The sequence below is a fragment of the Canis lupus genome, chromosome 4, assembly GCF_048164855.1.
Source record: "Canis lupus baileyi chromosome 4, mCanLup2.hap1, whole genome shotgun sequence".
NCBI lineage: Eukaryota > Metazoa > Chordata > Mammalia > Carnivora > Canidae > Canis > Canis lupus.
The window spans coordinates 18,218,651-18,232,393 of NC_132841.1; the positions used below are offsets into that span (position 1 = coordinate 18,218,651).

Here is a 13,743-nt window from a genome sequence, read left to right on the forward strand (position 1 = left end):
CATTTTAAAAGATTTTTTATTTATTTACATATTTATTTATTTATTTATTTATATGAGAGAGAGGGAGGATATGATGAGGGGGAGAAACAGAGTGAGAAGCAGACTCCCCAATGAATAGGACACTGGAATCATCACCTGAGCCGAAAGCAAGTGCTTAACCAAATGAGCCACCCAGGTACCCCTTCAATCTTCATTTTAACTAAAATCTCTTCAAATAAAACAACTCATTGATCACTCACTGAAACTTCCTTAATTATGGCCCCAAATCCTTCTTATTGCAAAGAATATAAATATTACCCATCTTAACAATGTAAAAGAAGATGTGGTAGAGAGAAGTTGAGTTATGGATGAGATACAGAATGGAGCAGTAAGACATGGAAAATGAAAGTGGGAATCTCTTCATCATACATAGCTAGAAGTTGAGGTATAACTAACACAAATAACAAAAAAAAAATCCAGTTATGCATTAAATAATACTATCAAGGACTGTAAATATAAATTCATCAACCTAAGGAAAGGAGGGGAGAAAAGAAGATGAACAGTCCTATAAGTGATATAATTCTCATATGTAGGAAAAGCCAATAAATTTTATCTTAGAGAAGAAAGTATATTGCTTAGAGATATGGAGATAATCACAAGTAATGAAATCATGAAATCAGACAGGGTTAAAAGTACCTGCCTCTCCTTTGTGGAGGGAAGGATTGCTTTTCATAAATTGTTATAATTTGGTTGATTTCACTTTGCACTCTCTCTGCCTTTCATATAGATAGATAGATAGATAGATAGATAGATAGATAGATAGATAAGATAGATAGATATAGATATAGATGGAATTAATGTTCCCTAAAAAAAAAAAAAAAAAAAACCAGAAAGGAACCACGGAGAAAATCAATGGCAGGATAGATATCTGGCTGTTGTTACAGAAGGAACAAATCAAGTTCAGACCCAAGAGAAAAATCACCTAAATCAGAGAAAGAATTAAGATGTCAAAAGAAGATTATCTAGGTAATTAACAGATGATCATTCAATAAAATAGTTCAGAATAATGTTAGATGCATAAGACAAGTTAAGCCATCATATATCCCATTTCTAGTTCTATTCACATGTACTGTGTAAAATAGCTATTGAATTTATACACAAATATAATGATATTTAGAGTACATTTATATTATATTAATATTTTAATATATAAGGAAGATGTGCATATTTTTATTGTTGTCTGGGTCAAATTCCTAGGTACATGGTAACACCTTTCAATACATAAATATAAGTTTAGTTCTACAATGAAAATTTTCTTGATTTATACTTTTAAATATTAGTTGCTTCATTATTTCTTAAATTATTCTTCAAAGGGTCCAAGTAGGTGTATACTGGAGCTTCTTTGCCTCCTCTCCATTTCAAGGTCTTTTTTCTCTTTTCTTCTTTACTTTTATCGCATCACGATCTCTTAGTTAATCTACTGCTGGTTTTCAATGCCTTTTATGGAATTCTTATTTGAATCTATTTTCCTTTGGAGACTATATATAATTAATCATTTTTAAAATTTTATTCTTTAATTTTGATGAACTTGTTAAATTCCTCATTCCTTTTTTCCCTTTTTTCCATTTCTCTTATTAGTCTTTGATTTTGAATCCAGATTTTAAAAATATACACTCCAACTTTTTATTATTAGATAGTGTTGACACAAATGTTACATTAACGTCAGGTATACAACATAGTAACTCAGCTTCTCTATACATTTCCCTCTGCTCACTTAGCTACCATCCTTACTATGCAATGCTATTACAATACCATTGACTATATTTCCTATGCTATGTCTTTAATTTCTGTGACTTATTCATTCCATAACTGGAAGTATATATCTCCCTCTCCCCTTCCTCCATTTTGCCCATCTCTCCATCCCCTTCCTTCCAGCAACCATCATATTTTTTCTCTGTAATTATAGGTCTGATTCTGCTTTTTGTTTACTTATTTGTTTTGGTTTTTAGATTACACATATGATTTAAATTATATGGCATTTATCTTTCTCAGTCTATTTCACTTAGCATAACTACCCTCTAGTTCCATCCATGTTGTTGAAAATGGGAAGATCTTAGCCTTTTTTTTTTTTTTTTTGTAGCTGTCTAATCTTCCACTGTCTTTATATACCACATCTTTATTCATTCATCTATGAATGAACACTTCAGTTGCCTCCAAATCTTAGTTATTGTAAATAATGCTGCAATAAACACTGGGGTAAATAGATATTTTTGAATTAGTGTTTTCATTTTCCTTGGGTATACTATTTTTTAAAATTTATTTCAATTTGGTGTGCTGCATTACAGTTTTTTTCTGTTTTGTATTTGTTTTTTATTTTTATTTTTTTTAATTTTTTTTAAATTTATTTTTTTATTGGTGTTCAATTTACTAACATACAGAATAACCCCCAGTGCCCGTCACCCATTCACTCCCACCCCCCGCCCTCCTCCCCTTCTACCACCCCTAGTTCGTTTCCCAGAGTTAGCAGTCTTTACGTTCTGTCTCCCTTTCTGATATTTCCCACACATTTCTTCTCCCTTCCCTTATATTCCCTTTCACTATTATTTATATTCCCCAAATGAATGAGAACATATAATGTTTGTCCTTCTCCGACTGACTTACTTCACTCAGCATAATACCCTCCAGTTCCATCCACGTTGAAGCAAATGGTGGGTATTTGTCATTTCTAATAGCTGAGTAATATTCCATTGTATACATAAACCACATCTTCTTTATCCATTCATCTTTCGTTGGACACCGAGGCTCCTTCCACAGTTTGGCTATCGTGGCCATTGCTGCTAGAAACATCGGGGTGCAGGTGTCCCGGCGTTTCATTGCATTTGTATCTTTGGGGTAAATCCCCAACAGTGCAATTGCTGGGTCGTAGGGCAGGTCTATTTTTAACTCTTTGAGGAACCTCCACACAGTTTTCCAGAGTGGCTGCACCAGTTCACATTCCCACCAACAGTGTAAGAGGGTTCCCTTTTCTCCGCATCCCCTCCAACATTTGTTGTTTCCTGCCTTGTTAATTTGCCCCATTCTCACTGGTGTGAGGTGGTATATCTCATTGTGGTTTTGATTTGTATTTCCCTGATGCCAAGTGATGCAGAGCATTTTCTCATGTGCTTGTTGGCCATGTCTATGTCTTCCTCTGTGAGATTTCTGTTCATGTCTTTTGCCCATTTCATGATTGGATTGTTTGTTTCTTTGGTGTTGAGTTTAATAAGTTCTTTATAGATCTTGGAAACTAGCCCTTTATCTGATATGTCATTTGCAAATATCTTCTCCCATTCTGTAGGTTGTCTTTGAGTTTTGTTGACTGTATCCTTTGCTGTGCAAAAGCTTCTTATCTTGATGAAGTCCCAATAGTTCATTTTTGCTTTTGTTTCTTTTGCCTTCGTGGATGTATCTTGCAAGAAGTTACTGTGGCCGAGTTCAAAAAGGGTGTTGCCTGTGTTCTTCTCTCGGATTTTGATGGAATCTTGTCTCACATTTAGATCTTTCATCCATTTTGAGTTTATCTTTGTGTATGGTGAAAGAGAGTGGTCTAGTTTCATTCTTCTGCATGTGGATGTCCAATTTTCCCAGCACCATTTATTGAAGAGACTGTCTTTCTTCCAATGGATAGTCTTTCCTCCTTTATCGAATATTAGTTGACCATAAAGTTCAGGGTCCACTTCTGGATTCTCTATTCTGTTCCACTGATCTATGTGTCTGTTTTTGTGCCAGTACCACACTGTCTTGATGACCACAGCTTTGTAGTACAACCTGAAATCTGGCATTGTGATGCCCCCAGATATGGTTTTCTTTTTTAAAATTCCCCTGGCTATTCGGGGTCTTTTCTGATTCCACACAAATCTTAAAATAATTTGTTCTAACTCTCTGAAGAAAGTCCATGGTATTTTGATAGGGATTGCATTAAACGTGTATATTGCCCTTTGACATTGACAAATGTCAACATTGTAACATTGACATTTTCACAATATTAATTCTGCCAATCCATGAGCATGGAATATTTTTCCATCTCTTTGTGTCTTCCTCCATTTCCTTCAGAAGTGTTCTATGGTTTTGAGGGTATAGATCATTTACATCTTTGGTTAGGTTTATTCCTAGGTATCTTATGCTTTTGGGTGCAATTGTAAATGGGATTGACACCTTAATTTCTCTTTCTTCAGTCTCATTGTTAGTGTATAGAAATGCCACTGATTTCTGGGCATTGATTTTGTATCCTGCCACGCTACTGAATTGTTGTATGAGTTCTAGCAATCTTGGGGTGGAGACTTTTGGATTTTCTAGGTAGAATATCATGTCATCGGCGAAAAGGGAGAGTTTGACTTCTTCTTTGCCAATTTGAATGCCTTTAATGTCTTTTTGTTGTCTGATTGCTGAGGCTAGGACTTCCAGTACTATGTTGAATAGCAGTGGTGAGAGTGGACATCCCTGTCTTGTTCCTGATCTTAGGGGAAAGGCTCCCAGGGCTTCCCCATTGAGAATGATATTTGCTGTGGGCTTTTCATAGATGGCTTTTAAGATGTTGAGGAATGTTCCCTCTATCCCTACACTCTGAAGAGTTTTGATCAGAAATGGATGCTGTACTTTGTCAAATGCTTTCTCTGCATCCAATGAGAGGATCATATGGTTCTTGGTTTTTCTCTTGCTGATATGATGAATCACATTGATTGTTTTACGGGTGTTGAACCAGCCTTGTGTCCCGGGGATAAATCCTACTTGGTCATGGTGAATAATTTTCTTAATGTACTATTGGATCCTATTGGCCAGTATCTTGTTGAGAATTTTTGCATCCATGTTCATCAGGGATATTGGTCTGTAATTCTCCTTTTTGGTGGGATCTTTGTCTGGTTTTGGAATTAAGGTGATGCTGGCCTCATAGAACGAATTTGGAAGTACTCCATCTCTTTCTATCTTTCCAAACAGCTTTAGGAGAATAGGTATGGTTTCTTCTTTAAACGTTTGATAAAATTCCCCTGGGAAGCCATCTGGCCCTGGACTCTTGTGTCTTGGGAGGTTTTTGATGACTGCTTCCATTTCCTCCCTGGTTAGTGGCCTGTTCAGGTTTTCTATTTCTTCCTGATCCAGTTTTGGTAGTTTGTGGCTTTCCAGGAATGCGTCCATTTCTTCTAGATTGCCTAATTTATTGGCGTATAGCTGTTCATAATATGTTTTTAAAATCGTTTGTATTTCCTTGGTGTTGGTAGTGATCTCTCCTTTCTCATTCATGATTTTATTAATTTGAGTCTTCTCTCTCTTCTTTTTAATAAGGTTGGCTAATGGTTTATCTATCTTATTAATTCTTTCAAAGAACCAACTCCTGGTTCTGTTGATCTGTTCCACAGTTCTTCTGGTCTCGATTTCGTTGAGTTCTGCTCGAATCTTTATTAACTCCCTTCTTCTCCTGGGTGTAGGATCTATTTGCTGTTTTTTCTCTAGCTCCTTTATGTGTAAGGTTAGCTTTTTTATTTGAGTTCTTTCCAGGTTTTGAATGGATGCTTGTATTGCGATGTATTTCCCCCTTAGGACTGCTTTTGCTGCATCCCAAAGATTTTGAACGGTTGTATCTTCATTCTCATTAGTTTCCATGAATCTTTTTAATTCTTCCTTAATTTCCTGGTTGACCCTTTCATCTTTTAGCAGGATGGTCCTTAACCTCCACGTGTTTGAGGTCCTTCCAAACTTCTTGTTGTGATTTAGTTCTAATTTCAAGGCATTATGGTCTGAGAATATGCAGGGGACGATCCCAATCTTTTGGTATCGGTTCAGACCCGATTTGTGACCCAGTATGTGGTCTATTCTGGAGAAAGTTCCATGTGCACTTGAGAAGAATGTGTATTCAGTTGAGTTTGGATGTAAAGTTCTGTAGATATCTGTGAAATCCATCTGGTCCAGTGTATCATTTAAAGCTCTCGTTTCTTTGGAGATGTTGTGCTTAGAAGACCTATCGAGTATAGAAAGAGCTAGATTGAAGTCACCAAGTATAAGTGTATTATTATCTAAGTATTTCTTCACTTTGGTTAATAATTGATTGATATATTTGGCAACTCCCACATTCGGGGCATATATATTGAGGATTGTTAAGTCCTCTTGTTGAATAGATCCTTTAAGTATGATATAGTGTCCCTCTTCATCTCTCACTACAGTCTTTGGGGTAAATTTTAGTTTATCTGATATAAGGATGGCTACCCCTGCTTTCTTTTGAGGACCATTCGAATGGTAAATGGTTCTCCAACCTTTTATTTTCAGGCTGTAGGTGTCCTTCTGTCTAAAATGAGTCTCTTGTAGACAGCAAATAGATGGGTCCTGCTTTTTTATCCAGTCTGAAACCCTGCGCCTTTTGATGGGGTCATTAAGCCCGTTCACATTCAGAGTTACTATTGAGAGATATGAGTTTAGTGTCATCATGATATCTATTCAGTCCTTGTTTTTGTGGAATGTTCCACTGAACTTCTTCTTAAAGGGGAATTTTAAGAGTCCCCCTTAAAATTTTTTGCAGTGCTGGTTTGGAGGTCACATATTCTTTTAGTTGCTGCCTGTCTTGGAAGCTCTTTATCTCTCCTTCCATTCTGAACGAGAGCCTTGCTGGATAAAGGATTCTTGGTTGCATGTTCTTCTCATTTAGGACCCTGAATATATCCTGCCAGCCCTTTCTGGCCTGCCAGGTCTCTGTGGAGAGGTCTGCTGTTACCCTAATACTCCTCCCCATAAAAGTCAGGGATTTCTTGTCTCTTGCTGCTTTAAGGATCTTCTCTTTATCTTTGGAATTTGCAAGCTTCACTATTAAATGTCGAGGTGTTGAACGGTTTTTATTGATTTTAGGTGGGGATCTCTCTATTTCCTGGATCTGAATGCCTGTTTCCCTTCCCAGATTAGGAAAGTTTTCAGATAGAATTTGTTCAAATACATATTCTGGCCCTCTGTCCCTTTCGGCACCCTTGGGAATACCAATTAAACATAGGTTTTTCTTCCTCAGGCTGTCGTTTATTTCCCTTAATCTATGTTCATGTTCTTTTAATTGTGTGTCTCTTTTTTCCTCAGTTTCCCTCTTTGCTATCAACTTGTCTTCTATGTCACTCACTCGTTCTTCTACCTCGTTAACCCTCGTCGTTAGGACTTCTAGTTTGGATTGCATCTCATTCAATTGATTTTTAATTTCTGCCTGATTAGCTCTAAATTCTGCAGTCATGAAGTCTCTTGAGTCCTTTATGCTTTTTTCTAGAGCCACCAGTAGCTGTATAATAGTGCTTCTGAATTGGCTTTCTGACATTGAATTGTAATCCAGATTTTGTAACTCTGTGGGAGAGAGGACTGTTTCTGATTCTTTCTTTTGAGGTGAGGTTTTCCTTCTCGTCATTTTGCTCAGTGCAGAGTGGCCAAAAGCAAGTTGTATTGGGAAAAGGAGAAAAAGAGAGGAGAGAAAGAAGGAAAGAAAAGAGAAAGAGAAAAAAAAGGAAGAAAAAAATGAAAAAAAAAAGAAAAAGAGAAAGAAAAAGAAAGAAAGGAGCAAAAAAGGGAGGTGGGGGAAGGAAACAAATCAAAAAGCAAAACAAAACAAAACAAAACAAAACAAAATAAACTTAAAAAAAGAACCACGGGGGAGTATCTTCTGATTCTGTGTACTTTAAGTCCCTTGGCTTCCTCTGGAAGTTGTCAGTCAGTCTAGCTGGTCTTCTGGGGGAGGGGCCTGTTGTGATGATTTTCAGGTGTTAGCACTTGGGGGAGCTGCTGTGCCCCTGCCTGGTGCAGGGCTCAGTGGGGGTTGTTTACCCCGTGAGGCCCCAGGAGCAACAGCCCCAGTGGCGGGGCCAGCTCTGGAAACCTGGATTCAGCCCCCGCAGTAGCTCCAGAGCTCTCCGTCTGCAGGGCCTGGAGGCTCCGGGGCGGGGCCGCTGATCTGTTCAGCTGGGGCAGGAGCGTCCTTGCTGTCCTGGGCCCTCCCGGCCTCTGCCTGTCCCGGGGGAGGCCGGATCCTGGGCTGTGTCCCGGCGCCCGGTTCTCCGGAGCCTGCGCTGTTGGATTCGCTCCCTCCCCGCAGCCCCCTCCGCGGAGCCGCCCCCGAGCCCCTCCGAGCTGCTCCTGGAACCGCGCAGCCCCCTCCGCCTGGAGCCTCTTCCTCCGCCCGAGCCCCTCCAAGCTGCTCCCGGCCGTGCAGCCCCTCCACACGGAGCCTCTTCCTCCGCCCGAGCCCCTCCGAGCTGCTCCTGGAGCCGCGCAGCCCCCTCCGCGGAGCCGCCCCCGAGCCCCTCCGAGCTGCTCCGGGTCCCGCCGTGCGCGCTGCAGCCCTTAGGGAGCTCGGCGCATCTCCCGGGCGCAGGTGTCTGTTAGTGTCCCCGGGAGCCCGAGGGCATCCCCGCCCTCCTGGGTCCTGCTCCAACTCCCTGCGAGCCCCTTTCCCCCGGGAAGGTTGGTGCAGCTCCTGCGTCTCCGGGACGGGGCTCTCCTGTCCTGGGGACACTCCCCCCGGCCTCCGCCCGGCTCCTCGCGGGGCCCCTCCCCCTTGGAGGCCTTTTGTTTCTTTATTTCTTTTTCCCCGTCTTCCTGCCGTGATAGAAGCGCAAACTCTTCTCACTGTAGCGTTCCAGCTGGTCTCTCTTTAAATCTCAGGCCGAATTCGTAGATTCTCAGGATGATTTGACGGTTATCTAGGTAATTTGGTGGGGACAGGTGACTTGGGGACCCTGCTCTTCCGCCATCTCGCCCCTCCTCAGAAAACACTATTTTCTTTATTTGTTTTTTAGATGCAAGTGTCTTATCAGCTGAATTATTTTGATTATCTTTTCTCCCCATCTTTCTTGAGGCATAATTGACAAATCCAATAGTAAAAATATGTAAAGTTTACAGGGTAGGGATTTGATATATGATTACATTGTGAAATGATTACCACAATCAAGGTAATACATTCATCAATTGACATAGTTACCTTTTTTATGTGTTCATGAGAATGCTTAAGATCTACTCTCAGCCAATTTCAAGTGTACAATACAGTATTATTAATGATAGTCACCATACTTCATATTGGATACTCAGAGCTTATTTATCTTATAACTGAAAGTGTTTGCTCTTTGACCAACATCTTCCCACTTCCTCTACCCCTCATTCCCCAACCTTTTACTCTTTTTCTGTGAGTTTGGTTTCTTTTTAAGATTATATATATATATATATATATATATATATATATATATATATATAAAATTTTATATAATAATATATATAAATATATATATTCTTTATTCATTCGTCTTTTGAGGGACACCAACACCATTTCCATATCTTGGCTATTGTGAATAATGCTGCAATGAACATAGGAATGCAGAAATCTCAAGATGTTTTTTTCATTTCCTTTACATATGTACCCAGAATAAATAAATAAAAGGTACTCTTCATTAAACTGTGTATATAATGTACAGGTATAGATATCAAAACTTTACAAAAGTTCTTACTTTATACATAATGCCTAACTATTACAACATTATAAAAACATACGCTTTCATCACCATACTATCCCTATAACAAACCTGTTTTAAAATTTTGTCCAATTTTATAAATTTAAAAGTTACATTTTTAAAAATTATTTTAGGTTGAATGTTATTCACGGATTTATAGATCAATTTTTTTAGGGGGAGAAATTTGTGAATTATCTGCTCATGTCTTTTGTCCATTCTAGAATATTTGATTTTTTATTCTTGACAATGTCTTTATATTCATTTCTTTAAATATTCTTTATATATAAATGACATCATATTTTTGTTATTTTTTGATACAAATGTTTACCCAATTATCTATTTATATTTAATATGGTTTAGGACATTCTATTGATCTACAGAATTTTTAATGTAGTTCATTTTAATAATCCTATTTTTATAAGTTCTCCCCTTTTCTCCAATGCTTAGAAAGTCTTTCTGAAAAAAAAAAAGTCTTTCTGATTCTTAATATAAATAAAAGATTTGTGTGTACATTTTTCTATTTGTTATGATTTTTAAAGTTATATTTATTACTGTATCTAAAATTTATATTTGTGGGGGATCCCTGGGTGGCTCAGAGGTTAAGCACCCATCTTCATTCAGCTCAGGGCGTGATTCTGGAGTCCCGTGATGGAGTCCTACATCGGGCTCCCTGCATGGAGCCTTGCTTCTCCCTTTGCCTGTGTCTCTGCCTCCCTCTCTCTCTCTTTGTGTGTCTCTCATGAATAAATGAATAAAAATCTTAAAAAAATATATATTTGTGGACAATGAATGGTGATATAAATGAACGTTTTCTGAGTATACCGGGTCTGCTTCAGAGTGTTCTTCTCTGTGGCTTTTAAAATTACACCAACATTAAATTGCCTTAAGTATTGTAGTTTTGTATATTTTAGTAACTGGTAGGGCAAGAACTATATTATTTTACTGCTCTTTGGCTAGCTCTAAAAAACAATATTTTGAAGCTATAATAAGAATTTTATTGCTTCTGGAATTTACACACAATGTATGATTCTTTCATGTATATCATTAAGTCACTGTGATTTAAAATATATTTGGTTGATGACTCAGGAGCAAAAGATATCATGAATCTTGATGACACATAAATCATCACAACTAAAATTATGTAATTATGGAAATCAACTATTCAGATAGCTCCAATCAAAATCATAATTAGATTTACCAATTTCTTTGTAAAACAATATGCTAATATGAAACACAGAGAAGACTCCTAAGGTGAGAGGGTATAAAGGAGATTTCTAAAATCATTTTTTGGCCTGTTATGAGAAACTTTGCCATATTTATTTACCAAAACCTCTAGAACTAAACACCTACAACTTTCTAATTCTATATTATTTATGTTTCTCCCACCATTTGGTTTTCAGCACCTGCTACTTAGAGAAACTTGGGTTTCATTACTGTGACAAATGTTTCTACCCATTATAAATGTTATGCATCATTTTCCACATAATTACCTTGTGAAGTCTGTCATCTCCATCATAATCATACACATCTTCTTGGCCAGAACAATGATATCATTGCTGGTATCATCCCATATCTCAATCTCAGCATCCAGTTTACTCTTTACTTTCTTGAAATCAGCAACTTGCTCAGCAATCTTTTCCTTTTCTGCCTCAGGCAACTGAGTCATCTTAGCCTAAAACATGTGATAAGTAGATTTATAATCATTCTACTATGTCAAAAAGCATTTTAGAAAGAAGTGGTCATTACAGATTATTCTTAAACTAGCTTATGTGTCATAGTTTTTTAAGTCATATAATCAAAACTTTCCAGGCTTAATTTTTCACATGAAAAAGCTATTAAATTTATAAATGTTTGCTCTAGAACTACAATTTAAATTTGATAATAACAATGTATAATTTGGTATCTGACATATTTAATTCTATTCCTTAATATAAATGTAAGACTTCTCAAATTTCTAGTGCAACACATTTTTAAATTAACTCAAGCTTAATATATGAATCTCATGTATTAGAAAAGCATATACTTTATTTAATTATACCACAATATGCTTCAAAAGGTAGAAGTATAGCAAAACTATCTTGAAATGTCTTTTGACATTATAATGTCTATTTATACATGTATGTATATACATTCAGACAGATCTTTACACAAACACTGAAAATATATTGGTAATCAGTAATAGTATACATTTATAAATCATATATAAATAATTTTAAGCGCATGTTAAAAATCGTAAGGATATATTTGTGTACTTTGTACATACAAACACATTCAAGTGTGTATGTGTCTATAAATTATTTTGAGGGAAGAGTAAAAATGTTACAGGCAGGGTTTATTAAGGCAACCCTCACTAATTAGCACCCTGAATTCTGAAGTGCTCTTCTCCCATGCACAGTAAACTTGCTGTGTTGGCTTAGTACTATTCATTGGATATGTCAAATTTTGAACAGCATGCAACTTTCATTTTCCACTTGCAGTTTGAATGTGGGAAGGGTAGGAGAACCATCTAAGCCACCATATTCACAGCATTATCATCTGGGACCTATAACTTTTTGTCAAGTAGAGAATCTTGAAGTCAAAATGATTTTGTAGTAACAAGGCCATAAAATGCAGTAGTCTGTGCAATCATAGTCTCATCAAAAATCCATGTATATTCTAATAGAATGAGTACTTGGGCTTCCGATAGAGTAGTTAAAAATGATAAATCATTTAAGTAGATTTTTACTTATTAGATCTTTCACAGAGAATACGTGAGACATACAGTGCCAATATATTTCCAGATGCTGGTATCTAGGATATGGACATAGAGGGAAAATAAGGAAAATCACCTAAAAGACCTTTGAAATATCCTGGGCACTAGGATCAAAGTGGTTGAAATACACTTTCTTAAGTCAATAGTATACAAGGGCAAAAAAGCTTAAATTATGAATGAAGGAATTATAAGAATGGTCAATGGAAAATCCAACAAAAAATGAAAATTAAAGAGCCAATATCAAGTATCTGTCACTTATTATCTATTTATTTATAAGACTAATTCAGCATCTAAAAATAACTTGGTGTCTGTGAAATCTCAGCATTAATTATCCATGCTTCAGTTCTAACCTAGTCATGAAAACAAACCATGAGGCTTTCGAAATTGAAGCTTCTTCTAAATTCCCTAGCATAATGTTTGACACATTATGTTAGTGAATGTTCATTTAGTAAATGATGGCTATTTCCTATCCAGTAAGAGAATTATCAAAATGTATTCCCATATCTATCACTTAGAACGTTCATTTTTTGCATTATTTCATTTGAAGAATTAAATTAAGCTATGAGAATAGGCTTTTAACTGATGAGTTATACAGGTGTCTCTTCCTTAGAATCTGAATCATTTGTAGTTTTCTTTCTCAGGCAATGTGGCCTACTAAAAGAAAAGCAACTTTTACTGCTGCTGGCATACAGCAAAGCACATAGACGAAGACACAGTTCACTTAGGTCTAAAATCAATAGTATGCAAGCACATTAAGTAAATTATAAGCTACTAACTCATTAAACTAGCTCAAAAATCGAAATGAATTTTCACCATCTTGACTACTGGTCATTACCATTCTTTCCATTTTCATTAAAAAAAAAGTGTTTAAACTTTCAAATAATAATAGATGTAGATAGATTCAACTGGAACTTCTTTGTACAGTCTTTGTCTCATAAGTAATAAATCCATGAATAGGGATCTAATAAATATTTTTGAAGTATACACTGGAATATCATGGAAAATTATTCAATATCCTCATTAAAAAAAGTTGAAACTATTCAAGAGGTGATCTTGTTAAGTGTATTTTAAGTTCTGTTCCTTGGAATGCTACTGATTTCCAATATGACCTTAAGGAAGTCCCTGAACCCTCTTGTCTAAGTTTCTCCAGACATAAAATGACAGTAATTGCAGCTGCCGCCCACCTGCCATGCAGGGACCAGAGTGGATTATTGGATAGCACTGAGTCTGACCCTGTCACGCACAGGAGTCTCATCGGTTGCACTCGATTTCCTTAATAACATCTCAACTCACATAGTGAATTATAATCACCAGATGTTTACTTCACAGAGGATAAGGGCCAAAAGTTGGGTGATAGTTTACAAAATTGAAAGTTCTAGTGAATTTTCTCTCTCCCACAGGAGGAGCAACATCAAAAAAGCATTAAATGACTGACTGACACCTTTACTGAAGATTTTTAGTGCTTCTGTGAAGGATTTATTATTTACTATTAATCAATTTGAATCACTATGGACATTT

General features: G+C 36.8%; 1 protein-coding gene across 5 annotated transcripts in view; it reads right to left on the reverse strand.

Annotated features, from left to right (window-relative positions):
- The window catches only part of CTNNA3 (catenin alpha 3), a 1,664,912-nt gene that overhangs the window by 140,459 nt on the left and 1,510,710 nt on the right, over positions 1–13,743 (reverse strand). For all 5 annotated transcript variants that reach the window (XM_072823257.1, XM_072823258.1, XM_072823262.1 and 2 more), the window contains one exon: positions 10,964–11,145. In XM_072823257.1, coding sequence (XP_072679358.1) covers positions 10,964–11,145 — 182 coding nt within the window. The remainder of the gene's footprint in view (positions 1–10,963; positions 11,146–13,743) is intronic.